This window comes from Vidua chalybeata, chromosome 10 (genome assembly GCF_026979565.1).
Source record: "Vidua chalybeata isolate OUT-0048 chromosome 10, bVidCha1 merged haplotype, whole genome shotgun sequence".
In the NCBI taxonomy this organism is placed as follows: Eukaryota; Metazoa; Chordata; class Aves; order Passeriformes; family Viduidae; genus Vidua; species Vidua chalybeata.
Window position 1 is genome coordinate 19,603,601 of NC_071539.1, and position 26,017 is coordinate 19,629,617.

Sequence of the window (26,017 nt, forward strand, 5' to 3'; positions counted from 1 at the left end):
CAAAGGGAATTCCAGCTGAAACAACCTGCCCAGCTCCCAGCTGGGGCACTACGGGGGCTGAGACAGAGGCTATTTTAAGATAAGGAAAGGCTGACAACCTTCAGATGTCAACATTTAGCAGTAGGCAATATTTCAAGTATTTACACAGCCATATCCCTTTCTGAGGGAATGCAAACATTAGGGCTTTTTACACCAGAACTGCTGTGCAAAAGAGGAAGTGTTATCAAGAAGGGGTTGAACACTTCCCCCACTCATCCAAGTCAGGATGCCAAGCTTTGGGGATTACTATTGTAATTTGTGAAAACTGCTATATTCAAAGACCTGAAATAAGCCACAGACAAGACTGGAGATAACAATGCTTTATTTTTACATTTCAGCAACAGGAGAAATAATTGAAGATGAAATTATCTGCTTTGTTGTAAAGTATAAAAACATTTAATTATAAATATTTAGCTACAAAAGCGTGATTTATAAAATATAATCTGTGAAGATATATACACAGTTTAATCGTTTAGCAATTCTTTCACCTGACATTAAAGAGTAGAGGTTTTTCTATTTATTATTCCATGCTCACAGTTTAGTGCTCACAGTTTAAGAAGCAAAACAGACAAGTGAAAAGATGACTGGTGAGTTTCTTTCTGGGGAAAAAAAAATATAACATTTTGCCATGAATTTGGGCAAGAGCAGAGGCAAAATTTCACCAGATCCATGTCTTGAGAGAGGTCTCTGAGGGAAGTTCCCCTGCCATGACCGACAGTGTTTATATCCAGACAAGCAGTGGACATCTCAACATTTGTGGGCAAGTTTCCCATGTTTCCAAGAAAAAAATGGCTAATAGTATAATGCAAGCCCTCAAAATTCAGTTCAGTTAAATGTGCTCACCTCCCTGCTCTCTGAGCAGGGGTTGCTCAGTATGCTGTGCTGGTGTCCTCTGTTGTGCCTCTAATGAAATCAAACAACAATGTCACCTTCATGATTCAGGCTATGAGCAAATTTCCAAATAGAAAACCCCAGTGTGCCATCCAATTGCACTGTCCAGCTGACAATACTCCCTAAAAACAGATACAGCTGCCTAAGCCTGGAAAACAACAGTGAAGCTGTATAGTACACTAAATGTGATGGAATGTGAAAGAAGATAAATGGTCAGGCAACTCAGTTTTCTATTACTCGTTTAAGAGAGCCAGCTTCTTCCCTTTGAAGTCTTGGGGAATCTCACCTCTGATTGAAGGGTTTGTTACTATGGCACTTCAGAGAAGAGAAACTGGAAGACTCTTCAACATGCTGGGTGGCAGAAAATGCTACAGGAAATGATAGTGAATTTGATCCATGTCTCTAGTAATTATCTTTCTCTCTTCACAGTGTTTTCATGGTGCCTGTGGCACGGGGCTTTGAGGAATAAGGAAAGGGTGACAACACCCAACAGCAGTACAAACATACAGAAGTCAAACTGTACTTTGTACACCCTGATTTACACAAGACCTCATTACTTGCCTGTAAGAAAGGAATTAATATAGGATTAAGAGAAAAAGGATGTATAGGAAACAATGAAGTAGGCAAACATGACGCTTGTCAGTGCTCACCCATGATTTGTTACCTGCTGTTTCTGCTTTAGGGTCATGTGCTCGTAACAGTTCAGAGCAAACAGTCCCTGCTATTCACATCATTATAACTGCATAGTAACTGCAAGAGTTGTGCCCTTAGGAGCTCAGGAGGATCTTCCGGAAAGGAAGGCTAGCAAAGCTGTGATGAGTTTTAGGCAGGATCCAAGCAGTTCTGTCCAGGCAGAGCCCTGATCTGGGAAACGTACCAAGTCGTGTGCAATTTCAGAGTGCATATTGGCTGGTTGGTTACTGGGTAAATGCAGACTTTAACTCCCTGAAAGCCGCTCGGCGGTGCTTCCTTTCCTCCTCTTCCCGCTTTCGCTCATCCTGCTCAGCTTTTATCTCTGCTTCAAACTTACTGGCTGAGGAGAGGGCTTGAGCCTTTACGAGACAGAGAGAAAATAAACAAGTGTCAGGCCTTGCATCAGAGGGAGAGCCAAAGCCTGAACTACTCCCAGATGAGCAACACAGAACTCCTTGCTGCACCTCCCAGTACTTGCTGGGATCCTCTGCCTGGACAGCTCAAGTATTAATTACACTGCAATGCTTGGGTGTTTACACACAATACCTGTTACTTTCCTTTACTTCAACATCAACAGAAGAAAGGTCACTTACTAGTAAGTCACTAACAAGTGACCAAAACAAGGCCATCAGTACTGGGTCACATACATTATTTCTGTAACCAGGCAGCAGGAATAGGTTGTGAGTATGCAGTGGGAGAAACTACTGCAGAAAACACTCTGAATCACAGCCAAATCTGAGAACATCATACTACACCATGGATAATCTGCAGATCAAAGAGACATTGTTTACTTGCTGGCTATTTTTCCAGCTTTCATCTCAGTACATCTGCTGTGCAATAGCTGTGTTAGGCTCTTGGGAAAAAACTTCTTATATAAACAAGCAGGATTATTTTCTCTCCAAGAGAGCTTTCAGAAAGGGTGCTTTGTCAGCTTCGGATGGTGTAGAGCTCTTTCTGCCAACCCCAGGACCTGCAGAATTATTTTGATTCCAAAGGTTACAGAGAAAGAGATATCTGAAATCCTACACTCCAAAGCACTCCGTTCACCACTGAACTCAGAGTGTTCTCAGAGAAGGTTTTGCAAAATGGGAAAACTCTGTCTCTATTGCATTTGTTTTTCAGGACACTTTTGTCATTAAAAGAGGTCAGCCACCTAGTGTTGTACTACAACACAAAATAATTCACATATTTAGGCTAGATGTAAAAGAGGGAAAAGAGAGTTTATTTCTGACTTCTTAATATATAGAATTCTAAAAGTAACAGTGGATTGGAGGACGGAATTGCTACCTCTCCAATTACACTGGTCAAACTAACAGTCTATCAATTCTCTCTTCTTACAAAGAAGAATGAAAAATAATTATTATTTACATGACAGCATGTGAGAAACTCTAGTAGAAATACGTAAACATCAGAAGGTATAGAAAACTTTTAGAAGAACTTTAAAACTTTTAAAAGAACAGGGCGACAACCTAGTTCCAGCCACAGGGATATAGCTCAGCCAGTCAGTTCTACCAGGATAAGACCCAGAACACAGACTGTGAATTACACTGCTCTGGTGGGTTGACTGAGCCACAGAAAGACTCTAGCTAGAGTCCAACAAAACTTGAAAGGAAACTCAGCTACAGCTGAGTTTTTTCATATTCCTCTGTGCCACACCATACCTTAGCTTCAAAGAAGTTCTTGGCTCCTTTGACTCCCTCAATGGATACATCTATCTCCGAGAGCTTCGCAAGAGTCAATAGGCCGCTGTCCTCCTCGAGTTCCCCAGCTGCAGCTTTATGGAAAATCAGCAGGAACTAGCAAGACAGAGAGGAAACATTCAGGTTTTTCACTGAGGTACAAACAACTTAAAATACAAACAGCACAATCACCTGGAGAGGGATGGAATTCGCATTTCAGAGCAAAGGAAACCATGTCTATATAAACCAAGTGGCAGCAAGGAGCTTGTGCTCCAGTACACAGTCCTGTTACAGACTAAAAGCAGTAGGAATCTCACAGGAAAAGAAGGTTTCCCAGGAATCAGAGCCCTGATAAAGCACAGTTCCTACCAAGCCTGGGCTGCTATGTGGCCAGAGGAAGGAGGCCACTTCTGCACCTGCCAAATACAACCACTGGGCAGGCTCAGATATAGCTATGTCCCCACACCCTAATGGCATATTCACAAGCCCTCCACCAGCTTCCCCAGTGTTTAGGGACTCAGGTCACATCCCATGACAATGAAAGCAGGGCAAACACAGCTCTGGTTCACCTCAGGCTCCCAGAACCAAAGCATTAGTGCATTCCTTTTAGAGAGAACAGCAGCCCAGGTGCATGCCCTTGTGACAGAGTGGCTTGAACAAGTGTCCACAGAGCAAGTTGGTGTGAAACTTCTGTCCTGCACTGGACCATGGCTATTTAACAAATCCAGAGTCACTACAGCAGAGTGTGTATTGGGAAGTGAATTGCAAAGGGAAACAAACAAAAAAGTTGTATCTCATTCCACAAAAACATAATTTTTCTTTTTGTTTTAACAGAAGGAACAAAACCTGCCTGCTTAAAAATAAAGACCTCTGCACCACCATCCACCTGCCAACCAAACTCCAGGTTAAGATGTGGAAGCTCTAGGTGTACTTGCAGAGGTCCTGTAACTCCCTGCTATTCTTGGCAACCCCAGGAGGTGTCTCAGTGCTTGGAACAGTGCAGAGAGAACAGACACAAGGACAAGCCACTCAGGTACAAAAGGAGCACAAAGCAACAAAGCTGTGCCAGTGCAGCACTTCAGCCAAAGGGCTGCAGATACCAGGTAGGGCTGCCCTGAAATCCCTTTGCACAGGAACATCAAATATCTCTAGTGCTGTGTTCCTCAGACTGCCAGGCTGGGGAGTCTGATGTTTCCTACGGAGAGCTCGAGCTGCCCCAGAGGAGGGCAGCAGAGTCCCAGCATCCACACTGAGACAGCCCTACCTCAAGTTGCTCGCAGAAGCTGGTGGGAATGCAAGAGTTTGGGTAGGCCTCCCATGAGGAAGGGTGTGGAGATGACAGCAGCGCTGGCCGCTCTCTCAGTCACCAGTCGCTGCTCCATGCAACAGCCTCTTAACCTGTGAGTGCTCAGCACAGGGCAATCAGAAAGGAGGCTAGCCTAGGCAAGGGAATTTTTCCTTCTCCAAACACATTGTAGTTGGCTGACCCTGGCTGGATGCCAGACTACCAAACCCACTCTATCACTCCCCTTCTCATCTGGATAGGGGAGAGAAAATATAACAAAAGTTCATGAGTTCTAAGGCCCTGGAGAGATTATTCACCAAAATACTGTCATAGGCAAAAAAGGCTCAACTTGGGGATATTAATTGAATTTATTACTACCAAAATCAGAGCAGGATAATGAGAAGTAAAATAAATCTTAAAGACACCTTCCCCTCACCCCTCCCTCCTTGCCAGCTCTACCTCCTGTCTCCAGCGGCACAGGGAGATAGGGAATGGGGGTTATGATCAGTTCTTCACAGGTTGTTCCTGCCACTGTGCAGAGAGAAGAGTCCTTCCCCTGCTCCAGCATGGGCTCCTCTATCCACAGGTCTACAGGTCTCTGCCAGGAGCCTGCCTCAGCATGGGCTTCCCATGGGTTCACATCTTCCTTTCAGGCAACCACCTGCCTCTGGCATGGGTATCCTCCATGGGCTGCAGGTGGATTTCTGCATCCCCATGGACCTCCATGGGCTGCCAGGAGGACAGCCTGTTTCACCACGGGCTGCAGGGGAACCTCAGCTCCAGCACCTGGATCACCTCCTGTCCCTCCCTCTCCACTGACCCAGATGTCTGCAAAGCTGTTCGTCTCACATATTCTCACTCCTCTCTTCTCTGGCCATAATTACCTCTGCACAAGAACTTTTTAACCTTCTTATATATGTTATCACAGAGACACTACTATCATTCCAGATTGGCTCGCCTTAGTCAATGGCAGGAATGTCCTGGAGCAGACTGGTTATGGCTTACCAGACACAGGGGAAGATTTAAGAGCTTCTCACAGAAGCCACTCCTTGCAGACCCCCTGCTATGAAAACCTGGCCATGCAAACCCAATACACACTCATAAGAAACAAACCAAATAAATAGTTCACTTTTCATGTAAGAAATAAATGGTTTCTTTTGGAAAGAAACCAAATCCTCCCCAAGACATCCTCTCACTCTGCTCAGATCCACTGGGCTCTGGCTAGTTCCCCTTTGCCACCATCAGGCACTGTGACACAGAGGGCTGGCAGCTAGGCTGGAATTAGTCATGCTTCCTTCTGCTCCACCCTTAAAGTCCCACTTCCTGGCATTGGAAAAGAGGCAGCACAATCCTGAGGTCTGATACAGCTGTCACCTGGGGAGGGACTGGGTCATGAGTACAAGTGAGCATGAATCATCCTGAAACTAAAGGATGGTACAGCAATTGTCTAGAAGAATATAGGTCGCTGTGGCCACAAAGGGCAGGCTGAGGTAACTTGGGACTAAGACACTGCTTAGGGTGGACAGAGCATAACGTCAGTTCCAAGGATCAAGCAAGGTGCACTACGGGACATCGTGCTGGTTCCCACAGGAGCTCAGCAGCAATCACTCCAGCACACAGCCTGCAGCCCACCTCACCTTGAGGTATTAGTTCTTACTAACTAGGAACACCAGCAGTCTGCATTCAGCTCCCATTGCCAGCCTGTGTAACACCCTTGCTGAGCCCAGGACACACCATGTACAGCTAAGTCTCAAGGAAATGTCAACATACAAGTAAAAGCGAGTAACGAAGGTAAGTACCTTTCAAAGTTCTGCTCTTAAAAAGGACAACATGACCCACACTTTCCAACCCACTAACCTGGCAAATTGTATCTGCTCTCACATCCTTCATGATCCAAGACCTATGCCACAGAGCCAGGCTGGACATCATGCAACAAAAGGTGTGGGACTGACAGGCAGCAGCAGTCTTGCAACAACAGCTTGCCAGAAAAGCAGCACTATGTAAGGATGTGGTTTGCACCAACCCTGGTAGCAAACACATCATGTGAGTCAACATTTCAGCTGGTAAGGGTATAGAGGGCAGTGGGTGGATTTCTGCGGGTTCTAGGTAGCAGCTCCAATTACACATTACTATCACAGCAATTAACTCCAGTTTCCTGTGGTAATGATGGAACTAGACAGTCAGAGGTGTGGGGTTTCCCCCCCCCCCGCCCCACTATACCTAATCTTTTTAAGCCTAAATGTCATTGCTTGACTCACAGCAGGAGTCTTGTACAGTTAATTGTTAATGTATTGGTGGATGTTCAAAGGTCAGTGGTAGAAGGCAGCTTTCCTAACAGGCCCTGTGGTTCATCAGCAGTCTGCTTGCCAGGCAACAGCTTATCTGGGATGGCAGGACACTACTCAAAGCAGTAGAAAAAGGTAATCTATTGCAAGTGAAAGAGGTCCCTACCAATTCTCTGGTCAGGCCAGAAGAAGAGTACGTTCACACGTAGGTATGCCAGGACTTGGTATTATCTGGATAGGCAGATAGGAGCCCTCCAGTACTATAGATGCACCCAATTGAGTTCAGACACTCATTTAAACCAGGTTTCTCCCGGTATTATCTGAATGACCCAAGTCATCTAAGTCACCCTCCACATGCTTGCTTGTCACCACCAATGAGAAGCAGAATGGGACAGGTTATGGTTGAGGTCTCCTGACCCTCCAGGGAACCTGCTTCCCTGTCAGCCCTCTGCCTGAACACAGCAGCTGGACAGGGCACACCTGCTCCTCTCTACCACAGGAAGCTTTGTGTGTCTGCCAAAGCTGCTGTGTAATTTGTCCCCAGAGCTCTGCCAGTGATGCTCCCTCATTCCAACCCATGGGCCTCAAGCTTGCAATTGCATGACCATTGTTTCCCCTTCTGGCACAACACTTAAACAGCACCAGCTGCTGTGTGCCACATGCCAGGGGCTGGCAGCACAGGCGCCCCTGCAGGAGGCTGTGCTCCAAACAGGTGGCAGCAGAAGAGGAGCTGCTCTGCTACTTGTGCCATACCACTGATGCTAGGACATCATAGCATCTTTCAGGGCCTTGAGGATAAACGCATTTCTCTTCCATGGGAGAGAGCCCCTGCAGCAAGCCTGGAGGCTGTCCCCACCTGGAATGAAGGGTGGCCCAGAATGCACACAGAGGGCTCTTCAGCCTACACAGTGATTTTGGCAATCAGAGACCTGGGGCCATGGGCATGACGTTCTTCCTGTTCCACTGGATTCTTTGTTACCTCCAGTTCACCTCTGACCGGGCAAGCAGGGAACTCAGGGACAGGTTCTCAGTTCCCAGATTTGCATATCCTTCCCCCTCTCTCAAAACCCAAGTCTTTGGCCTCTGTCTTTTTACGCTGCCCTCTTACAATGAAATAAATCCAACAAAGTCCTTGGGGCACGAAAGCAGAGGAAGATGGTATGATGTGCCAGCACAGAGATGGTGCAGCAGCTCTGTAAGTGACAGCCACCCATCATGCCCCAACCAGTGCAGTGCTCTGCTTGTATTGGGACCCTCTCTGCATCATGCAGTGAACAGTCATGGCAAGCTTTATGAGGGGTGGTCACCTCCCTGCAGTGCTCTGCAGTGCCAAAGCCCTCAAATTTCCACAATGGAGAGCTTGATGTTCTGAGCCCTAGCCTGGATGAGGCTTGGTGAGAACATCATGCCTACAGAAACTAGGGAGCCCAGCTGCTCAGGGCCCACCGCAGGCATCCCACAGGACAGAAGGAAGCAGCACAGCCCTCAAAACCGCTGCAGGACATAGGCAGTGCTGCCCCTCCTCTTGCTACGTAAGGGGCTATGGGTTAATTCAGAAAGCCACAGTGTGACATTTGCTTGTGACCGAGCCAGCTATCAAAGTCTGAGAGGAGGAAATGATGCAACAGGAGCTTTTGGTCCCTGGGTTCCCCCTTCCTGCTGAGATTATTTGGGTACCCCTGAGTGCATGCAGGTCACTGCTCAAATTTACTCTTCCTCTGCCTGGCAGAGGATCCTGGCTTGTCCTCCCAGCTGTCACAATACAGTGATAACAGGCAGACCTGTTTGAGCTGTGTCCCTGCTGAGCCAGCATGCAGTACCAAACTGCTGTATCCACACATTTATTCCTTGCTGCAGGGAGGTGACCACCCCTCATAAAGCTTGCCATGACTGTTCACTGCATGATGCAGAGAGGGTCCCAATACAAACTAGTGGAGAGAGCCTTTTGTGCCCCATGAGATGAGCTGCTCCAAGCAGAGCTCCTGCACTGCACCTGAAATGAGGCCTCAGCTGCTGTACCACAGGAGCCAAGCAATGAGACCTGGAAACTCAAGGGACCTAACTCCCTCCAGCTACAACAGTGAGCTCAGTGAGCACTCCCAGCAGCTGCAACAGGGCTCAAATGTGCTCCCAAAACAAGCAGGGAGGTTGGAGAGCTTTGGCATCAGGTACCATGACTGCCACATGGAGCTGGAGGTTAACAGTGCTCCGCACCCTTGGCATGGGGAAGCTCACCTCCTTCTCCACTGCACCCCACCACTGGAAAAACACAGAGGGGAGAGGGCTACCTACAGTCCAGCTGCCTCCTCCTTCAACCCCACAGCCACATCCCTGTCTGTTACTGCAGCCACCCTCACCTCACGGAAGCTGAGCTTCCCATCGAAGTCTTCATCCACCTCCTTGATCATGTTCTTCAGCCCCAGGTGGGTCTGCGGGGCTCCCAGCTTTTCCATCATGAGCTTCAGCTCCATCAAGTCGATATATCCATCCCGTCCCGAGTCATACCTGCGGGGTGCAAAGGGGAAAGGGTTAACCATCATCATCCCCATGCTCATCTCCCCAGAAGAGGAACCATGCACATGGATAAAGTCACTGTGTGGTTCAAAGCTTAGTGGAGAGGGGAAGCTGCACGACATGGCCAGTGCTGAGTTATATTAAGCTCAGGGAAGTAGCTGTCAACTTTCAGAGCTGTCTCACCAAAGAGAGAAGTACTCAGGGGAGCTCAGACCAAACAACCCACACAGAAGGAGCACAGAGGAACTCAGCTTATCTCAGTGGGATTTTCATTTCACCACTTGCCTGTCCAGCACAAAGGCAACTTGCATGCAGCTTATACCATGCACCAACATGGTGAGGCAAAGGCATTGCAGAGTCAGCTGCTGCCAGGTTTCCTGCAAGTTTCAAGGGAACAGAGACCAAGCAGAACCTCTTGGCAGAAAGCAATCTTTCTCTGTAAGCAGAACTCTCCCCCTCTAGCTATTAAGATCTTTTCTCTCCAAAATGCTTTTGAACTACAAGCAGCACCACTACAACACCTGCACTTCAGAGCAGCTGTTTATTCTCTGTCCCCGGGCAGAGCAGAAAGACAATCCCAGGGGAGCACAGCAATCCTAGCCAGGGCTGTGGTACCAGGGCTGCACCACAGGGCCAGGTTGGCAGAGGAAACCAGTGCCCACCTCCAGCAGCAAGACTAGAGTGGGACCACGCTCCCTATGGAGCACAAAGGACTGCAAGGACCCTTCAAAGGAGAGCACCCAAGCAAGGGGAGGAGTGTTTTAGGGTTGGGGAGGCAGCGAGTGATCTGCTGTGCACAGCCTGGGACTGTGCACCAACTCCTCCCAACATCTGCTGTGGGTGTGGGTAAAGCATCCGGCCCATCCAGCAACCAACACTTCACACCCACTAGGGCTATCACCGGCTTTCAAAGTCCAAAAGCTGCAGGCATGGGTGCTCTGTTATCAGCCAGTCAACAGCCCTCTTTCATCCTGGTCTTGCCATCAAGGTTCAGCACAGAGCTAAGGCTTCACAGGAGAGGACAGGGCAGGGTCTCCCAAGCTGGGCTCAGCCTTGGCATACAGCCTGCCACCATCTCAACCCTGAAGGAAAACCCTAGGCACAGTGCTGAAGCTTTCCAGTGGACAGGAGCCAGTCAAATCCTCCCACCCATCACCTTTCATTGACTGTTAGCTCTCTTCCAAAGAGATAAGGGCTGTAGCCATCCCAGAGAGAGATCTGCACAATTGTGGTTACCCTGGAAGAAAGCCCTTTCCCCAGCTGAATAACCTCATAGCCACAGAGGAAGCTGTGGCAAATGAAGGCACGAACAAAGCCACCAGCCCCAAACTGCATACAGGCGTGAGCAGCACAAGGCAGAGCTGGAGCCAAGATCTCTGCCCCTGCCTTAATGAACACAGGCACAGCATGCTTTTCCCCCAAACTAGGGTGGCCTCCATGACTTTCCAGAGTCCCACCACCCCCACAACTATTTCTGATACTCTTTATGGCTCTTAGTTTCCAAGGGTCCCAGGACTAAGAGAATCCCAAAGACAGAGATATAATTGCCAGACTAGGGGGCCCCTGTTACCAATCTGCCTACATTCTCTGAAACCAGCAAACCCATGAGCCCACCAGGCTGGATGGCTTTCTCTAAAACTAGGAAAGAAACCTCCATCAGAGCAGAAACCAGGTCACAGACCTGGGATGTCACAGGGAAGAAGTGCAGCAGGTTCTTCACAGCAAGGAAGGTGTCAGTTAATTAAAGCACATTCACAGCATTATCCAGCCCAGCACTGAGATGCACTTCCAAGACATCACAGAAGCATAGCAAGTGCAATATTTAATTGTCAATTTGCTTTGCTTTCAAGTTTGGGAGAAACGGTGCAGAGCTGTCACTGTTGGAGATGCAGTGCCTTTGATTAGACACAGCAGCAAAATGTGCAATGGCAGAAAGGCACCTGGGGTTGCATTTTTTCGGGGGCCCAGCAGGTTCATGCTGCCCTTTGACTGGATGCAGAAACAAAGTAATAACGAGGTCCCCTCCAAGGACTGTTCATCTGGGGTTGGGACACTGCCCAGCCCCACATGGAAGCTCTGTGTAACAGAGATGAAGGCAGAAGTAGGGCACAAGCCCAGCCCGTGCCTACCGTGCTCATCTCACCCTCCTGTTATGGACACTACCTGCAGGTAAACACTGGCCCAGGGGCCAGTACGCTGCCCTGAAAGGGTTAAGCGTGGGGCACAGCTTCAGGGCTCATCCCTGCAGAGAGGCAGGACAAAGCCAGGATTGTGAGAGATGGGGTCTTGCCAACAGTGGGCCTGGCTGAGCAGCACTCTGTACCAGCCACACAATGGGTGTTGAGCATGAATACAGCTGGTGCTGAGAAGCACCCAGAAATCAGGTTACCAGTCCCCTGCACTCAGGGACAGCCAGACAGAGGGACACTGAAACCCAATGGAAACCCTGCAAACTGCTACATTCCCTCCCTGCCCCCTCACCTCCTAAAACAGCCAAACTATTTTAGGACCTGGGTACAGCCACCCAGCTGCTGCACAGCCAGACTATTTAGGGAGACGCATATTTACATGGCGCAAGAAACAGCACTATTCATTCCTCACCACCCACCCCCAACAGACCACAGGCATTCAACACTGTGGGGCACAATGCAGACTGCACCTTGCTGGTCAGTTGATGCTCCCAGCACACCTCAGCCCTACCAAAGACCCCACAGTCTGCCTTTCAAGAGATCATAAAACTCCCCTGTCTGCCTTTTGGGAGCCCCCTTTCAGGGCCCTGGGCTCAGATAGACTCAGATGCTTCTCACACACAGCTGCCCACATCCTGGTGATGGACAGCCATCACCTTCACAGAAGAGCTGGCACCAGGGCAAGTTAAACACATTTCAGCATCTGGGGGAGCCATCCCAACCTGAACTCCAGGAGTGGCTCGGCAAGAGCACACAGCACTCAGGTGCCTGGTGAGCCCTGCCATCACTCACTGTCCTGCTGTGACACCAGCGCTGTGCTTCCTTCAGACTCAAAGCTCCCTGGGGCATGAGCCAAGCCTCACCTGAGTGATGTGCAGGCATTACAGACAGAGTGGAATTGTGCCAACAGGCACAGACATCTCATGTCACAGGAAAGCCACTCCAGCAGCAGGTTGGTGCCATGGCTACAGCAGATCCCACCTGTAACAGCTGGGATGCTGCAGGCAGGTACAGGCACTGTGGCCGGCGTGATAAAGCTTTGCCACACTGCTGCCACAGCAGCGTTCCTGGCAGCAAATGAGACACAGCAGTGACTGCCAAAATCTGCTGCAACAAGGATGCACCCAGATTCCAATGCTGGCTCGCTTCCACCGGGACTGCAGAGCGTGCCTGGCTGCTGAAGCACCAGGAGAGGAAAGCAGGAGACAAAATTGGAGGAAGGAGGGAATACTTGCTGAACAGCCCTGCTTAAGAGCACAAAGTCTGTTACGCACAATTACTGCCCAAGTATAAATGTTGCACTGGTGTTCCACAGGTGCTGGGGGTTTACATCGCAGAAGAAAGAGGGACAAGGAAGGGAGGAAAAAGGAGATGCCAAGGATTGAATTGCCTGTAGTGACTCTGCAGTCACCTTCCAGCTGCCTCTAAAGCCCCACTTAACAAAAAAGGGACAATTGAGAAATTACACATGCTGAAGGATGAAACAGCAGTTTCGAAACATTCACATTTCTTGAGAAAAACTGGAATGAGAACCTGCCCTCCCTGTACATGTTTTACTGCACCTTACCTTGCTTCACATACTATGAGCACCTGTACTTTGATCTGCAGTTCCTGTATGCTGCAATGGCCTAATTGAGGCTTTGAAGTAAAGCAGTTGGAATAATGGTGCTAAAGTAATAATCTCCTCTTAAATATTTCAAATCCTAAGTAGCACTTTATTCCCTCTGACCATTGTGTTTCACCTTACATGGAGAAGGTAGTGCTAATCTCTGCTCCCTGATATCCAGTGATAGGGTAAATGGGAATGGTTCAAAACTGCCTCAGAGGAGGATCAGACTGGACCTGAGGAAGCCTTTTTTTCAGCCTGAGAGGGCTGTCAGACCCTGGAACAGGTTTCCTAGAAAGGTGGTCAGTGCCCCAAGCCTGTCAGGGTTTGAGAGACCTTTAGACAATGCCCTTAATAACAGGGCTTAACTTTTGGTCAACCCTGAAGCAATCAGGCAGTTGAACTAGACGTGATCATTGGTGGTCTATTCTAAATTGAATAGTCTATTCTATTGCCAAGAGCTTTGGAAATAATTCCTCCATACCAAGGTGGGGACAGGAACAGGCTCCTCAGCCACATGCAGCTTCACCCTCCCCAGCCCAGGCAGAAGGAGGTCTCCTGCTCTTGGAGAGACATGAGGGCAAAATGAGAGTCTCCTTCTCTAAGATCTTCTCCAAGATGTTGGGCAAGACCTGCAGGTCCAGGCTGAGTGCCTATGGGAGTAACCTCCCTGCCCACTGGAAGTCCACAGACAGCCAGTCACAGACCAGAGACAGCCGGTCACATATGGCACATGGCAGCTCTGGAGAGAACACGTCTGCTGCAGCATGTCAGACGAGGCTGGGGCACCTGGCAAAGGGGCTCCTAAGTGGCTCCAGGAGGGCAAGGGGACATCACAGCCTCTCCCACCAGCAAGTCACTTAGGCAATGTGTGGGCAACACATGAAATTCCCTAGATATAAAAAGCAATAGCAAGTCTGGAATTTTCCAACTCCCTCATGCCCCACAGATGAAGCTGCTGTCTGTTTTCCTCCCCCTTACATTTCTTATAAAGGTCATTCCTGCTAGGCAGAGCCTCACTGCCTGGCTTTCACACTACCCTCTGCCATTTTCCTAGACAAAGATGGCACCAAGGGGAGCTCTGAGACTCCAGAGGCCATGAGAGTTCACTTAAACAACTCAGGAAAGAACGGTTATCATGGTTATCACAGTCCTCACACACTGTCAGAATAGGCAGCTAATTAGGTCACATTATAATTAGCCTGAGCCGCAGACTTCCTGGTTTCTGCCAAAAAAATACCCACCATGAGAGCTACCTGCACCCACCACTCCACCAGATACCTGCAACCCCATCTCCAGTGGACTGGGGCCAAAAAGGACAGATGCTGACAAGGTGAGGCTTGGACAAGAGAGGGGGAAAAGTGAGCCCAGCTGTGGCAGCCAGAGCAAAGAGCATTATTTCTCCTCTGGAAGGATGCTCCTGGCATAGCTAGCAGCACACAACACTGGATGGAGCAGTATATTTTGGAAAGTCCCACTTTCAGACGAGTTCTTTGCTTCCACCCTGGCAGTCACAGCCACCATCCATACCATGGGATGCCCTGACAGGCATTCAGGGTAGCCGCTATCACCAGGACATCTTTTCAGCTGAAGCACCATGACCCAGCCTACATCATGCACAGAACCACAGGCTCAAATTTAGTCTGAACTGGAGATTTAAAAGTCTCACTAAACTGGTAAGAAACATTTTTTTTGGATGGGAAGTTTGATAGTGGAAACTCAGCATCCTGTGACAATGAAAAGATACTAAAGGAAAAAAATAAGCCTTTGAGAGAGGGATGTAAGAAAGGCCACCCTGAGTTGTAGTGGCCAGGGCCAATAAGCCATACAGAGAATTAAAGCCTTAATCACATTAACTCAAGCTCTGACTGGCAGGAATTAAGGGGAACATTTCCTCTCCTCATGGAGCACGTGATGTCAGCCAATAGTTGAGACAGGTCACTGGCAGCAGATGGACCAAAGACCACATCCTCTGCCACTGCAAACCTCAGGTGCCTGTAACAGTAAACACCAGGACACGGTTTTCTGGCTGCCTGTCCAGGAAACACAACAGGGGAGCATGCAGCCCACCTTCTCCCCCCTTTGGCATCAGCAGTTCTCACAGGGTATGCAATGCTTTCCAGTTACATTGACCAGCTGATTAGCATTCAACTGCAAAGTCTAGCTTTTCCTGCTTACAAGGCTAGTGTTTAATGAGCTCATTGTTGAAAAATTAGGCTGCAATTCAGCTCTTCCACTTTTTATTTCCCAAAACCACCGCCATTACTTTCCTCTTCCCTATTGAGGCAGTGCCACTGCCCAGTCCAGGCTCTCATGCACAGCTTTCGGGTCTTGCCTGCATTGTTTGTCCTCCAGTCCTCACAAGCACCGTGTCTCAGCATTCCATAGAGTGGGATTCCCTTTAAGCACAGTGAAAAGGGACACAGGAGAGAGTGGAGCAGCAGTCCTGCCTGGACCACCTCGCTTCCTGCACCAACTGCCAACACAACACTGCCTGTGCAACAAAGAACTCCAAACTCCAGTAAGCTCACAAAAGCCCATCGCATGGTCTCCTGTGGCAACAGCCTGGCTGGGACAGGCAACACCCCGCAGCGCTGGGAGCTGACAGCATTCAACCAGCTCTTGATCGCCTCACAACAATCCAGGGTGCCCAAGGCAGCTTTCAGCTAGGAGAACAATGATCTAACAATTTACAAATCTCACTTCAGTCACCTCCACATCTTCACACCTTGCTCTATAGTCCTCCCATCTCCTGCCAGGCAGCAGCTCCCTCCCAGTCTGGCAGCCTGTTGTGGGGCTGGGAGGACACTGGTCCCCAGGAGCCCACGCGTCTGTGGTGCTGGAGGGAAAACTGAGTGCAGACAAAGGTACCCAGACACAGCCTAACTGCAGGAGCCAGGACACGGTCTGGAGGAGAGAAAAGGGCAGGATCGTGGTCCCGGGCAGGGCCAAGCCTTTCTGCTTACAGAAGCAGCTCTCCCAGCAGCTTGACTTTAACACAAACCTTCCTGCTGGGAGGGGAATCCCATCCCAGCCCCCACGAAGGGGGTAGCAAGAGGAAGCTGTGCTCAACCTTTGCTTGGGTGCACGGGAAGGAGCACCAAGCCACCAAGCCCGGCAAACAGGACTTTGCGTGGAGCTAGGACACTGCCAGGCAGAGCCAGCAAGGAGTGCTAGGGGTGCTCAGGGTCGCAGTTGTTTCGGGCAAATGTCCAGTGCCTCTGCCGGGCCCCGGGACACAGACCCACCTGGTACCCCAGGGTGTGGGGCAGAAGACTGCCTGTGTTCTCTCCCCGTCCCACCCAGAGCGTCCTGCAAAGCCATAGCTCCTGGGTGCCACCAGGAACAGCCGCCGATCCAATCCCAGGCAGAGCAAAGGGCATGAGTTAAATGCAGGGCCGAGCCTCAGGCAAACTCTACGAGCCCCCGCGGCAAAGCACAGAGACAATCTGGGGATCAGATGGCGCTGCGAACGCGCCGCGGCTTCCTCCAGCCCGACCGCAAAACCGCGGAGAAATGCGAGCGTGCCGCGGAGAGCGGGCAGCCCTTCTCCAGATGTGCCCCCGGGGACCAGCAACGGGAGGGGCTGCGGGGGAAAGCAGAGTCCCAGCCCCGGAGCCCACGGGCCGGGCAGCGAGCCCCCCGCCCCGCTCCCGCCCCACTCACAGGCGGAACATGCGCTCCATGTCCTTGATCTGCCGGCGGCTGAACTCCTTGAACTCGGTATAGGGGTTGAAGACAGCGGCCCGCCGGGGCTGCGCCGCGCCCTCGTTTATGTCCTGCCGTCGGCACAGCTTAGCACTCAGCTCTGCGCCCGCACTGGCCGTCAAGCAGCTCCGCTCTTCTACTTCCCCGGCCGCCGCCGCGCCCTTGAACGCCTCTGCCTCGCCCTCCGCCGCTGCCCCGCTCTCCTCCAGCTGTAGCCGCCGCTGCAGCTTCTGCGCCAGCTCCTGCGAGGCCATGGCCCGGCGCTCCCGCCGGCGAGCCGCGCTGCCGCCCGCCTCGGCCCCGCTCCGCTCTAGCCAGGACCGCCCGCCCCAGTGCGCAACTTTATTCCCTCACTTAGAGGGAGCGGGGCGGGACGGGGCGGGACGGGGCGGAGGGAGGCCGGGATGGGGCGGGCACTTAAGGAGGCGCGGCGGGACGGGGGGGAAAGAGGGGGAGGAAAGGGGGTGGGGGGAAAGAGGGGGGCCGTGAATATTGTCGCCACTGCATGCGGAGGTACCCCGCGCATGTGGTGCGCCAGTATCCCCCAGGCTGACCTCTGACATGTATACTCTCCCACACAGCAGCCACCCCCCATATAGATGACCCACACAGGCTTTCTCCCCACATCCTCATGCAGGGAACCCCCCACTCCATGGTCACTCTCCGACGCTTCCCTCAACCGATAGGGTCCTCCCCAGGTACCCCCTGCACCCCACAGCAGGGCGCTGCACTTGGCGCTGGGATGCACAGGCCACGTTACATCCCACAACGCTGCCTGCTCTGCTCCGTTCCGTGGGGCGAGACGTGCCCCGAACCTGACCGGGAGCTCCCCGCGCTCGGGGAGAGCAGCAGGACCCCGTCGGCTCTCCAGGCGCTGCAGGGACGACGGAGACCAGGCTTGCCCCTCACCAGGGCAGAGGGACCCCTTAAGCGCCTCCCTTCTCTTACCTCCTTGGTCTAAAATTAGCCCAGGACAAAGCTCGGCTCAGGCCTGGATTCCCTCTCCTTCCCCAGAGAACATGGGCAGCAGGCGGCCTCTTCCCACCACTCAGCCCCCCTTCCCAGGACAATGCCCAATGCCACCTCTGCTGTACCCCCGGCTCTTGCAGGGGTGTCCCTCCCAGGACTGTCAGTCCCTCGCCTGGCTGATGTGAGCCTGATGGCGTACCTGAGATGGTATTAGGGCTGGCGTGGGGCGGTTTACGGTGGCGGCTGATGGGATTTACCCACGGGGGAGGAGGGGGAGAGAAAAGAACCGGCTCGGACACATCGCCTGCTTATGGCTCCCGCGTGCCCGAGCCTGTGCGTCATGGGGAACCGGTCCCAGCGTCTGTTATGTGGCTGTTTGACACCTCCGGGCAGGTAGTAAACAGTTCTCTGATGTGGTGACCTGCAGCTGACCCTCTTGGATAAGCTCATTCCCACCAAACCTACTCAGAAAATGACTGATGAGGCCATCTGCAGCCACCCTGCCCCTACATACTGCCTGGGCAGCTCTAGGCTACCCCAGTGAGGGTCGGGAGGGTCAAGACGGCTGCAGGTTCACCACAGCATGTGACACAGGAAGGCCACTGCAGGTATATCACACCAGGACTGCCTGAAAACGGGCTGCTGTGTGGAAGGGGTGGCATATACTATGCCCACACCGCACTGCCCTCACGCGGTACCACGTCTGTGATGGAGAGACGTTCCTTCCACCAGAGAGGAATGGGGAGGAGAGCGGGGAGCTCTGCCTGGGTCACTGGCCACCCTGAAGAACAACGAGCCCAACAACACATGGCGCTTCTGTGCCTGCAGGGTGTCCAGGGAAAAGAGTAGTTGAGGGTGAAACCAGCAACTGCAAAGCCAGGCTGCCATCTGGTGGCAATAGAGCTCTAGGCTACAGCTATGGGTAGGAGACGGCCGCAAGGGACGGGTAGGAGAGGCTATGAAAGGTAAGCAAGGTAAGGCAGGGATTTGCATTCCCTTCCCTTCCCTTCCCTTCCCTTCCCTTCCCTTCCCTTCCCTTCCCTTCCCTTCCCTTCCCTTCCCTTCCCTTCCCTTCCCTTCCCTTCCCTTCCCTTCCCTTCCCTTCCCTTCCCTTCCCTTCCCTTCCTTCCCTTCCCTTCCCTTCCCTTCCCTTCCCTTCCCTTCCCTTCCCTTCCCTTCCCTTCCCTTCCCTTCCCTATAGTGATTCCAGCTCCATCCCTAACGTTGTTATCCTGACCCCATAATTCCTATCACAGACACACAGTCCTATCCCAGCCCTACAGTGATTCCAGCTCCAGCCCCACAAGCTCCACCAGCTCTGATGTTTCTGCTCCAGCTCTACATCCTCCTGATGCTGCCATGTGAAGCTGCTTCTGGATCAAGGCAGGATCTTCATTTCAGCTTCAGCTCTCTGACGCTTCAGCTCCAGCCCTACAGTGCCTATCCCGGTCCCACAGCCCCTATCTAGCCCCACAGTGGTTTCACCCTAAGCCTCACATTCTCTATGTAACTGCCAGCTCTGCTGCTTCAGTTCCAGGTCCTCACCTTTCCACTGCCTCTGGCTAAAAGCTGCTCCTGGTTGTCACTTTGCTCCTGTGCTGTTGACAAGGCGGTGAATCAGAAACTGTCATCACTTAAATATCTCTATGAGCTACCAAGCTCATCCCAATGGGGCCCCAACTTTGGGGGTAAATGAGCCCTGGCCTGAGCACACACCTTGCCCTGCACCCCACCTCCCCACAGGCCCCTCAGCCAGCATTGGGTGCTGGAAACAGCAGCTCGGTCTCTGGTTCCACACCCCAAAAGGTGCCCCTGGGCTGGCTCTGAGCCCCAGGATCAGCCCTGAGACCCCCACTCCCAGCTTGTGGGTGGTACCATTGCTGGGAGGGCTGAAACCCCCCTGGCAGCTCCTGCAGCCCCCAAGCTTTCAGCTCCATCCCCTTCCCCATGGGATTTATCCACCTCCAGCCTCACCATTTCCATTGCTTCACATCAGTTTGGGTGTAGATCCACATTCATTTTCTACTGATTCTATTTTATTATTTATTCTCTTAGTTTTACATTATTCTAGTTGTATTCATATTTATTTATACTGTTGCATTGTCATATTTTTATTTTATTCTATTTTTTATTATATTACTAGATATATGATGTTTTTAAAATAAAAATTATAGGGCTGTTGCTGTGAGGCCAGAGGGTATATTGAAGCCCCTGGGGCTAAATCCAGACCCAAACCGATGTGGAGCAATGGAAACTCTGGAGCTGGATAAATCCCATGTGTCTGGGGGTAGAATCACTGTGGGGCTGGGGCTGGGATAGGGACTGTAGAGCTGTGTAACAGGATGCTCAGCCCTGAAATGTGGTCAAACAATTCGAACAATGCCCTATTTTGCAAGCTACCAACAGTGGGCTGAGAGGGGCATCATGTGCTGGTTTTTGGTGTTGAATCATGCTAAAAATTTGGCACAGTATCTCAATCTGGCAGATCAGCTTCAACTCAACCTGCTGATAACAAGACAAAGATTTGGCAGATAAACTGCTAAATTGACCTGTAGCCATAACACTGGTGGTCACCTCCTTCACACTATAAAAGTGCAGTCCACTTTCCATTTAGTAGGTTCTTCTAATATATTCCTCCTTGGAGTGTGTGGAGATTCTTCCATTGGGTTTTAGGGATAGTCACCAAGGATACTCCTAAAGGTTAGAAGAAAGAGATTTGTCCACAGTCATTGGTATGGGTGAGTTACATCTGTCTCTAATAATGGTTTCTTTTTGCTAGCTTTAATATAATTGCTTTAATATTGCTTTGATCTGATGCACTATCCTATATTGTAGTATAATAGTTTTATCTTTTATAGTGTGTAGTAAATAATTCTGATTGAGTTATTTTTGTCTAATCATTTATCATAATAAATAATTCATTCTTAAAAATATATATCTGATTCACTGTCATTAAAACCTGTGGGACAAAGCTGTAAAACTTAAATTGTTGGCAAAGTCCGGGGCTGGGACTGGATCCAGCTGCCCCAGGCTCCTCTCTCTGAGAAGGAGTTTAGAAAGCAAGGGAATACTTTTTTGCACCTTGTGACATAATGGGAGGGCTTTTTAAATAAACTTTGTCTGAAGTTACCACTCCCACTCGTGACAGGCTGGAGCCAGAATGTGAATTCTAGAGCTGGAACTGAAGCATGAGAGATCTGGATGTGAAAAGAAGATCCAGCCCTGTTTCAGGAGCAGCTTCACCTGGAAGTGGTGGGAAGATGTGGAACTGAAGCTGAAGCAGTGGAGCTGGCAGAGAAATAAAAGGATGGAGCTGAAATGACTGCAGGATGGGATAAGGACTGTAGGGCTGGTACAGGGATTCTTGGGCTGGAATGCAACTTTAGGGATTGAGCTGAAATCACTATATGACTGGGATAGCAACTGTGGAGCTAGAATTGGAAAAAGAGTTTTTCAGGCTGGGTTTGGAATATGGATTCTAGAGTTGAAGTTGAAACCTCACAGATCTGCAACGAAAGTGAAGATCCTTCCACAACAAGAAGGAGAAGCTTCACCTGGAAGCAGAGGGAACATGCAAAGATGGAGCTGGTTAAATAAACATTGTGGGACTGGAGCCAGAATCACTGCGATGTTGGGATAGTGACTATAGGACTGCAGCTGAAATCACTGTAGGGTTGGGGTAGTAACTGTAGGCCTGGGATAGTGATTGTAGGGTTGGAATTGGGACTGTGCAGCCAGATTATGGGCTGTGGGCCAGGGTACGGTCTGTGGGCTGAGGGAGGGATTGCGGCCCAGAATAGGGACTGTGGGCCAAACTAGGGACAGTGGGCCGGGAAAGGTCTTGTGGGTGGAACAGGGACAGTGAGTCGGGATAGGATCTGTAGGGCCGGGGTAGGGCCTATGGAGGCGGGATAGGGACTGTAGGACCGCGGTAGTGTTTGTAGTGCTGGGGTAGGGACTCTGGGGCAGGGGAGGGAAATCTCAGCTGGGGACATCAAGCGCCACCAATCGTCACAAGCGGCAGGGAACGGATCGGCCAATCGCGACCGCCGGAACGCACGTTCACCCATGGCATTCACCCGTCCCAAACAGCCTTGGGCCCGCCAAACCTACCGCCCGCCACTGCCCGGCCCGCGGACAGGCCTCGACCGCATTCCGCTCACGCGGCTCCTCGGACTGTGATCCACGGACAGGAAAAAGCGGGATTACGTTCCACAGAACCTTCGGGCCGGCGAGGAAGCAAATATAAACGTGATTTCCACCATAGCAAACATACGAAGACAGAAGCTGCTAATGAATGGCGATTAATTATCAGAATATAAAAAGCATCGGGCCCGGTTAGTACTTGGATGGGAGACCGCCTGGGAATACCGGGTGCTGTAGGCTTCTTTTGCTGGGTGGCAGGCGGCGGTGTGTGGTTTTGCTTGGGCAGCCTTGGCGAGGGGCGGGAGGGCAGGGGCAGGTGTGCCTGGTGTGCCTGGTGTGCCTTTTGTGACGTGTGTGTGTGTTGTGGGCTGGGGTGGGGGTGATGGTTCCGTTGTGGCGAGGGGCGTCCGTGTTGGGGGTGCGGCATGGCCGTGAGGTGGTGGGGCGTGTCGGGAGGCTGGTGGTGGGTGCTGGAGAGCGGTGCGGAGGGGTCGAGGGGTGCCTACGGCCATACCACCCTGAGAACGCCCGATCTCGTCTGATCTCGGAAGCTAAGCAGGGTCGGGCCCGGTTAGTACTTGGATGGGAGACCGCCTGGGAATACCGGGTGCTGTAGGCTTCTTTTGCTGGGTGGCAGGCGGCGGTGTGTGGTTTTGCTTGGGCAGCCTTGGCGAGGGGCGGGAGGGCAGGGGCAGGTGTGCCTGGTGTGCCTTTTGTGACGTGTGTGTGTGTTGTGGGCTGGGGTGGGGGTGATGGTTCCGTTGTGGCGAGGGGCGTCCGTGTTGGGGGTGCGGCATGGCCGTGAGGTGGTGGGGCGTGTCGGGAGGCTGGTGGTGGGTGCTGGAGAGCGGTGCGGAGGGGTCGAGGGGTGCCTACGGCCATACCACCCTGAGAACGCCCGATCTCGTCTGATCTCGGAAGCTAAGCAGGGTCGGGCCCGGTTAGTACTTGGATGGGAGACCGCCTGGGAATACCGGGTGCTGTAGGCTTCTTTTGCTGGGTGGCAGGCGGCGGTGTGTGGTTTTGCTTGGGCAGCCTTGGCGAGGGGCGGGAGGGCAGGGGCAGGTGTGCCTGGTGTGCCTTTTGTGACGTGTGTGTGTGTGTTGTGGGCTGGGGTGGGGGTGATGGTTCCGTTGTGGCGAGGGGCGTCCGTGTTGGGGGTGCGGCATGGCCGTGAGGTGGTGGGGCGTGTCGGGAGGCTGGTGGTGGGTGCTGGAGAGCGGTGCGGAGGGGCTGAGAGGTGCCTACGGCCATACCACCCTGAGAACGCCCGATCTCGTCTGATCTCGGAAGCTAAGCAGGGTCGGGCCCGGTTAGTACTTGGATGGGAGACCGCCTGGGAATACCGGGTGCTGTAGGCTTCTTTTGCTGGGTGGCAGGCGGCGGTGTGTGGTTTTGCTTGGGCAGCCTTGGCGAGGGGCGGGAGGGCAGGGGCAGGTGTGCCTGGTGTGCCTGGTGTGCCTTTTGTGACGTGTGTGTGTGTGTTGTGGGCTGGGGTGGGGGTGATGGTTCCGTTGTGGCGAGGGGCGTCCGTGTTGGGGGTGCGGCATGGCCGTGAGGTGGTGGGGCGTGTCGGGAGGCTGGTGGTGGGTGCTGGAGAGCGGTGCGGAGGGGTCGAGGGGTGCCTACGGCCATACCACCCTGAGAACGCCCGATCTCGTCTGATCTCGGAAGCTAAGCAGGGTCGGGCCCGGTTAGTACTTGGATGGGAGACCGCCTGGGAATACCGGGTGCTGTAGGCTTCTTTTGCTGGGTGGCAGGCGGCGGTGTGTGGTTTTGCTTGGGCAGCCTTGGCGAGGGGCGGGAGGGCAGGGGCAGGTGTGCCTGGTGTGCCTGGTGTGCCTTTTGTGACGTGTGTGTGTGTTGTGGGCTGGGGTGGGGGTGATGGTTCCGTTGTGGCGAGGGGCGTCCGTGTTGGGGGTGCGGCATGGCCGTGAGGTGGTGGGGCGTGTCGGGAGGCTGGTGGTGGGTGCTGGAGAGCGGTGCGGAGGGGTCGAGGGGTGCCTACGGCCATACCACCCTGAGAACGCCCGATCTCGTCTGATCTCGGAAGCTAAGCAGGGTCGGGCCCGGTTAGTACTTGGATGGGAGACCGCCTGGGAATACCGGGTGCTGTAGGCTTCTTTTGCTGGGTGGCAGGCGGCGGTGTGTGGTTTTGCTTGGGCAGCCTTGGCGAGGGGCGGGAGGGCAGGGGCAGGTGTGCCTGGTGTGCCTTTTGTGACGTGTGTGTGTGTGTTGTGGGCTGGGGTGGGGGTGATGGTTCCGTTGTGGCGAGGGGCGTCCGTGTTGGGGGTGCGGCATGGCCGTGAGGTGGTGGGGCGTGTCGGGAGGCTGGTGGTGGGTGCTGGAGAGCGGTGCGGAGGGGCTGAGAGGTGCCTACGGCCATACCACCCTGAGAACGCCCGATCTCGTCTGATCTCGGAAGCTAAGCAGGGTCGGGCCCGGTTAGTACTTGGATGGGAGACCGCCTGGGAATACCGGGTGCTGTAGGCTTCTTTTGCTGGGTGGCAGGCGGCGGTGTGTGGTTTTGCTTGGGCAGCCTTGGCGAGGGGCGGGAGGGCAGGGGCAGGTGTGCCTGGTGTGCCTGGTGTGCCTTTTGTGACGTGTGTGTGTGTGTTGTGGGCTGGGGTGGGGGTGATGGTTCCGTTGTGGCGAGGGGCGTCCGTGTTGGGGGTGCGGCATGGCCGTGAGGTGGTGGGGCGTGTCGGGAGGCTGGTGGTGGGTGCTGGAGAGCGGTGCGGAGGGGTCGAGGGGTGCCTACGGCCATACCACCCTGAGAACGCCCGATCTCGTCTGATCTCGGAAGCTAAGCAGGGTCGGGCCCGGTTAGTACTTGGATGGGAGACCGCCTGGGAATACCGGGTGCTGTAGGCTTCTTTTGCTGGGTGGCAGGCGGCGGTGTGTGGTTTTGCTTGGGCAGCCTTGGCGAGGGGCGGGAGGGCAGGGGCAGGTGTGCCTGGTGTGCCTTTTGTGACGTGTGTGTGTGTGTTGTGGGCTGGGGTGGGGGTGATGGTTCCGTTGTGGCGAGGGGCGTCCGTGTTGGGGGTGCGGCATGGCCGTGAGGTGGTGGGGCGTGTCGGGAGGCTGGTGGTGGGTGCTGGAGAGCGGTGCGGAGGGGCTGAGGGGTGCCTACGGCCATACCACCCTGAGAACGCCCGATCTCGTCTGATCTCGGAAGCTAAGCAGGGTCGGGCCCGGTTAGTACTTGGATGGGAGACCGCCTGGGAATACCGGGTGCTGTAGGCTTCTTTTGCTGGGTGGCAGGCGGCGGTGTGTGGTTTTGCTTGGGCAGCCTTGGCGAGGGGCGGGAGGGCAGGGGCAGGTGTGCCTGGTGTGCCTGGTGTGCCTTTTGTGACGTGTGTGTGTGTGTTGTGGGCTGGGGTGGGGGTGATGGTTCCGTTGTGGCGAGGGGCGTCCGTGTTGGGGGTGCGGCATGGCCGTGAGGTGGTGGGGCGTGTCGGGAGGCTGGTGGTGGGTGCTGGAGAGCGGTGCGGAGGGGTCGAGGGGTGCCTACGGCCATACCACCCTGAGAACGCCCGATCTCGTCTGATCTCGGAAGCTAAGCAGGGTCGGGCCCGGTTAGTACTTGGATGGGAGACCGCCTGGGAATACCGGGTGCTGTAGGCTTCTTTTGCTGGGTGGCAGGCGGCGGTGTGTGGTTTTGCTTGGGCAGCCTTGGCGAGGGGCGGGAGGGCAGGGGCAGGTGTGCCTGGTGTGCCTGGTGTGCCTTTTGTGACGTGTGTGTGTGTTGTGGGCTGGGGTGGGGGTGATGGTTCCGTTGTGGCGAGGGGCGTCCGTGTTGGGGGTGCGGCATGGCCGTGAGGTGGTGGGGCGTGTCGGGAGGCTGGTGGTGGGTGCTGGAGAGCGGTGCGGAGGGGCTGAGGGGTGCCTACGGCCATACCACCCTGAGAACGCCCGATCTCGTCTGATCTCGGAAGCTAAGCAGGGTCGGGCCCGGTTAGTACTTGGATGGGAGACCGCCTGGGAATACCGGGTGCTGTAGGCTTCTTTTG

At 53.0% G+C, this 26,017-nt stretch overlaps 1 protein-coding gene and 10 non-coding genes across 11 annotated transcripts; 10 read left to right on the forward strand and 1 right to left on the reverse strand.

Annotated features, from left to right (window-relative positions):
* Positions 1 to 344: 344 nt before the first annotated feature.
* On the reverse strand, positions 345 to 17,244 carry EFHD1 (EF-hand domain family member D1). The gene is made up of 4 exons (XM_053951921.1): positions 16,848 to 17,244; positions 9,230 to 9,377; positions 3,285 to 3,419; positions 345 to 1,982 (listed from the first exon to the last, which is right to left on the reverse strand). Exons 1-4 carry the CDS (start codon positions 17,141 to 17,143, stop codon positions 1,848 to 1,850), a joined length of 714 nt encoding a protein of 237 aa, XP_053807896.1. The 5' UTR covers positions 17,144 to 17,244; the 3' UTR covers positions 345 to 1,847.
* A 5,260-nt stretch (positions 17,245 to 22,504) lies between these two features.
* LOC128793255 (5S ribosomal RNA) lies at positions 22,505 to 22,623 on the forward strand. The gene has a single exon (XR_008432711.1). It is a non-coding gene; the product is annotated as a 5S ribosomal RNA (ribosomal RNA).
* A 251-nt stretch (positions 22,624 to 22,874) lies between these two features.
* Positions 22,875 to 22,993, forward strand: LOC128793286 (5S ribosomal RNA). The gene has a single exon (XR_008432742.1). It is a non-coding gene; the product is annotated as a 5S ribosomal RNA (ribosomal RNA).
* Positions 22,994 to 23,246: 253 nt separating this feature from the next.
* Positions 23,247 to 23,365, forward strand: LOC128793297 (5S ribosomal RNA). The gene has a single exon (XR_008432753.1). It is a non-coding gene; the product is annotated as a 5S ribosomal RNA (ribosomal RNA).
* Positions 23,366 to 23,627: 262 nt separating this feature from the next.
* Positions 23,628 to 23,746, forward strand: LOC128793308 (5S ribosomal RNA). The gene has a single exon (XR_008432764.1). It is a non-coding gene; the product is annotated as a 5S ribosomal RNA (ribosomal RNA).
* Positions 23,747 to 24,006: 260 nt separating this feature from the next.
* Positions 24,007 to 24,125, forward strand: LOC128793319 (5S ribosomal RNA). Its single transcript, XR_008432775.1, has one exon. It is a non-coding gene; the product is annotated as a 5S ribosomal RNA (ribosomal RNA).
* A 253-nt stretch (positions 24,126 to 24,378) lies between these two features.
* Positions 24,379 to 24,497, forward strand: LOC128793261 (5S ribosomal RNA). The gene has a single exon (XR_008432717.1). It is a non-coding gene; the product is annotated as a 5S ribosomal RNA (ribosomal RNA).
* Positions 24,498 to 24,759: 262 nt separating this feature from the next.
* On the forward strand, positions 24,760 to 24,878 carry LOC128793271 (5S ribosomal RNA). The gene has a single exon (XR_008432727.1). It is a non-coding gene; the product is annotated as a 5S ribosomal RNA (ribosomal RNA).
* A 253-nt stretch (positions 24,879 to 25,131) lies between these two features.
* On the forward strand, positions 25,132 to 25,250 carry LOC128793278 (5S ribosomal RNA). Its single transcript, XR_008432734.1, has one exon. It is a non-coding gene; the product is annotated as a 5S ribosomal RNA (ribosomal RNA).
* A 262-nt stretch (positions 25,251 to 25,512) lies between these two features.
* On the forward strand, positions 25,513 to 25,631 carry LOC128793279 (5S ribosomal RNA). Its single transcript, XR_008432735.1, has one exon. It is a non-coding gene; the product is annotated as a 5S ribosomal RNA (ribosomal RNA).
* Positions 25,632 to 25,891: 260 nt separating this feature from the next.
* LOC128793280 (5S ribosomal RNA) lies at positions 25,892 to 26,010 on the forward strand. Its single transcript, XR_008432736.1, has one exon. It is a non-coding gene; the product is annotated as a 5S ribosomal RNA (ribosomal RNA).
* The last annotated feature ends 7 nt before the right edge of the window (positions 26,011 to 26,017 follow it).

What these genes read in the sequence shown, in the direction of transcription:
- EFHD1 (XM_053951921.1), bottom strand. Translation starts at nt 17,143, where the DNA reads ATGGCCTCGCAGGAGCTGGCGCAGAAGCTGCAGCGGCGGCTACAGCTG. An exon ending in ATGGAGCGCATGTTCCGCCT is followed by an intron (nt 9,378 to 16,847) that starts GTGAGTGGGGCG and finishes TGCACCCCGCAG; the next exon opens with GTATGACTCGGGACGGGATG. An exon ending in GGAAGCTCAGCTTCCGTGAG is followed by an intron (nt 3,420 to 9,229) that starts GTGAGGGTGGCT and finishes CTGTCTTGCTAG; the next exon opens with TTCCTGCTGATTTTCCATAA.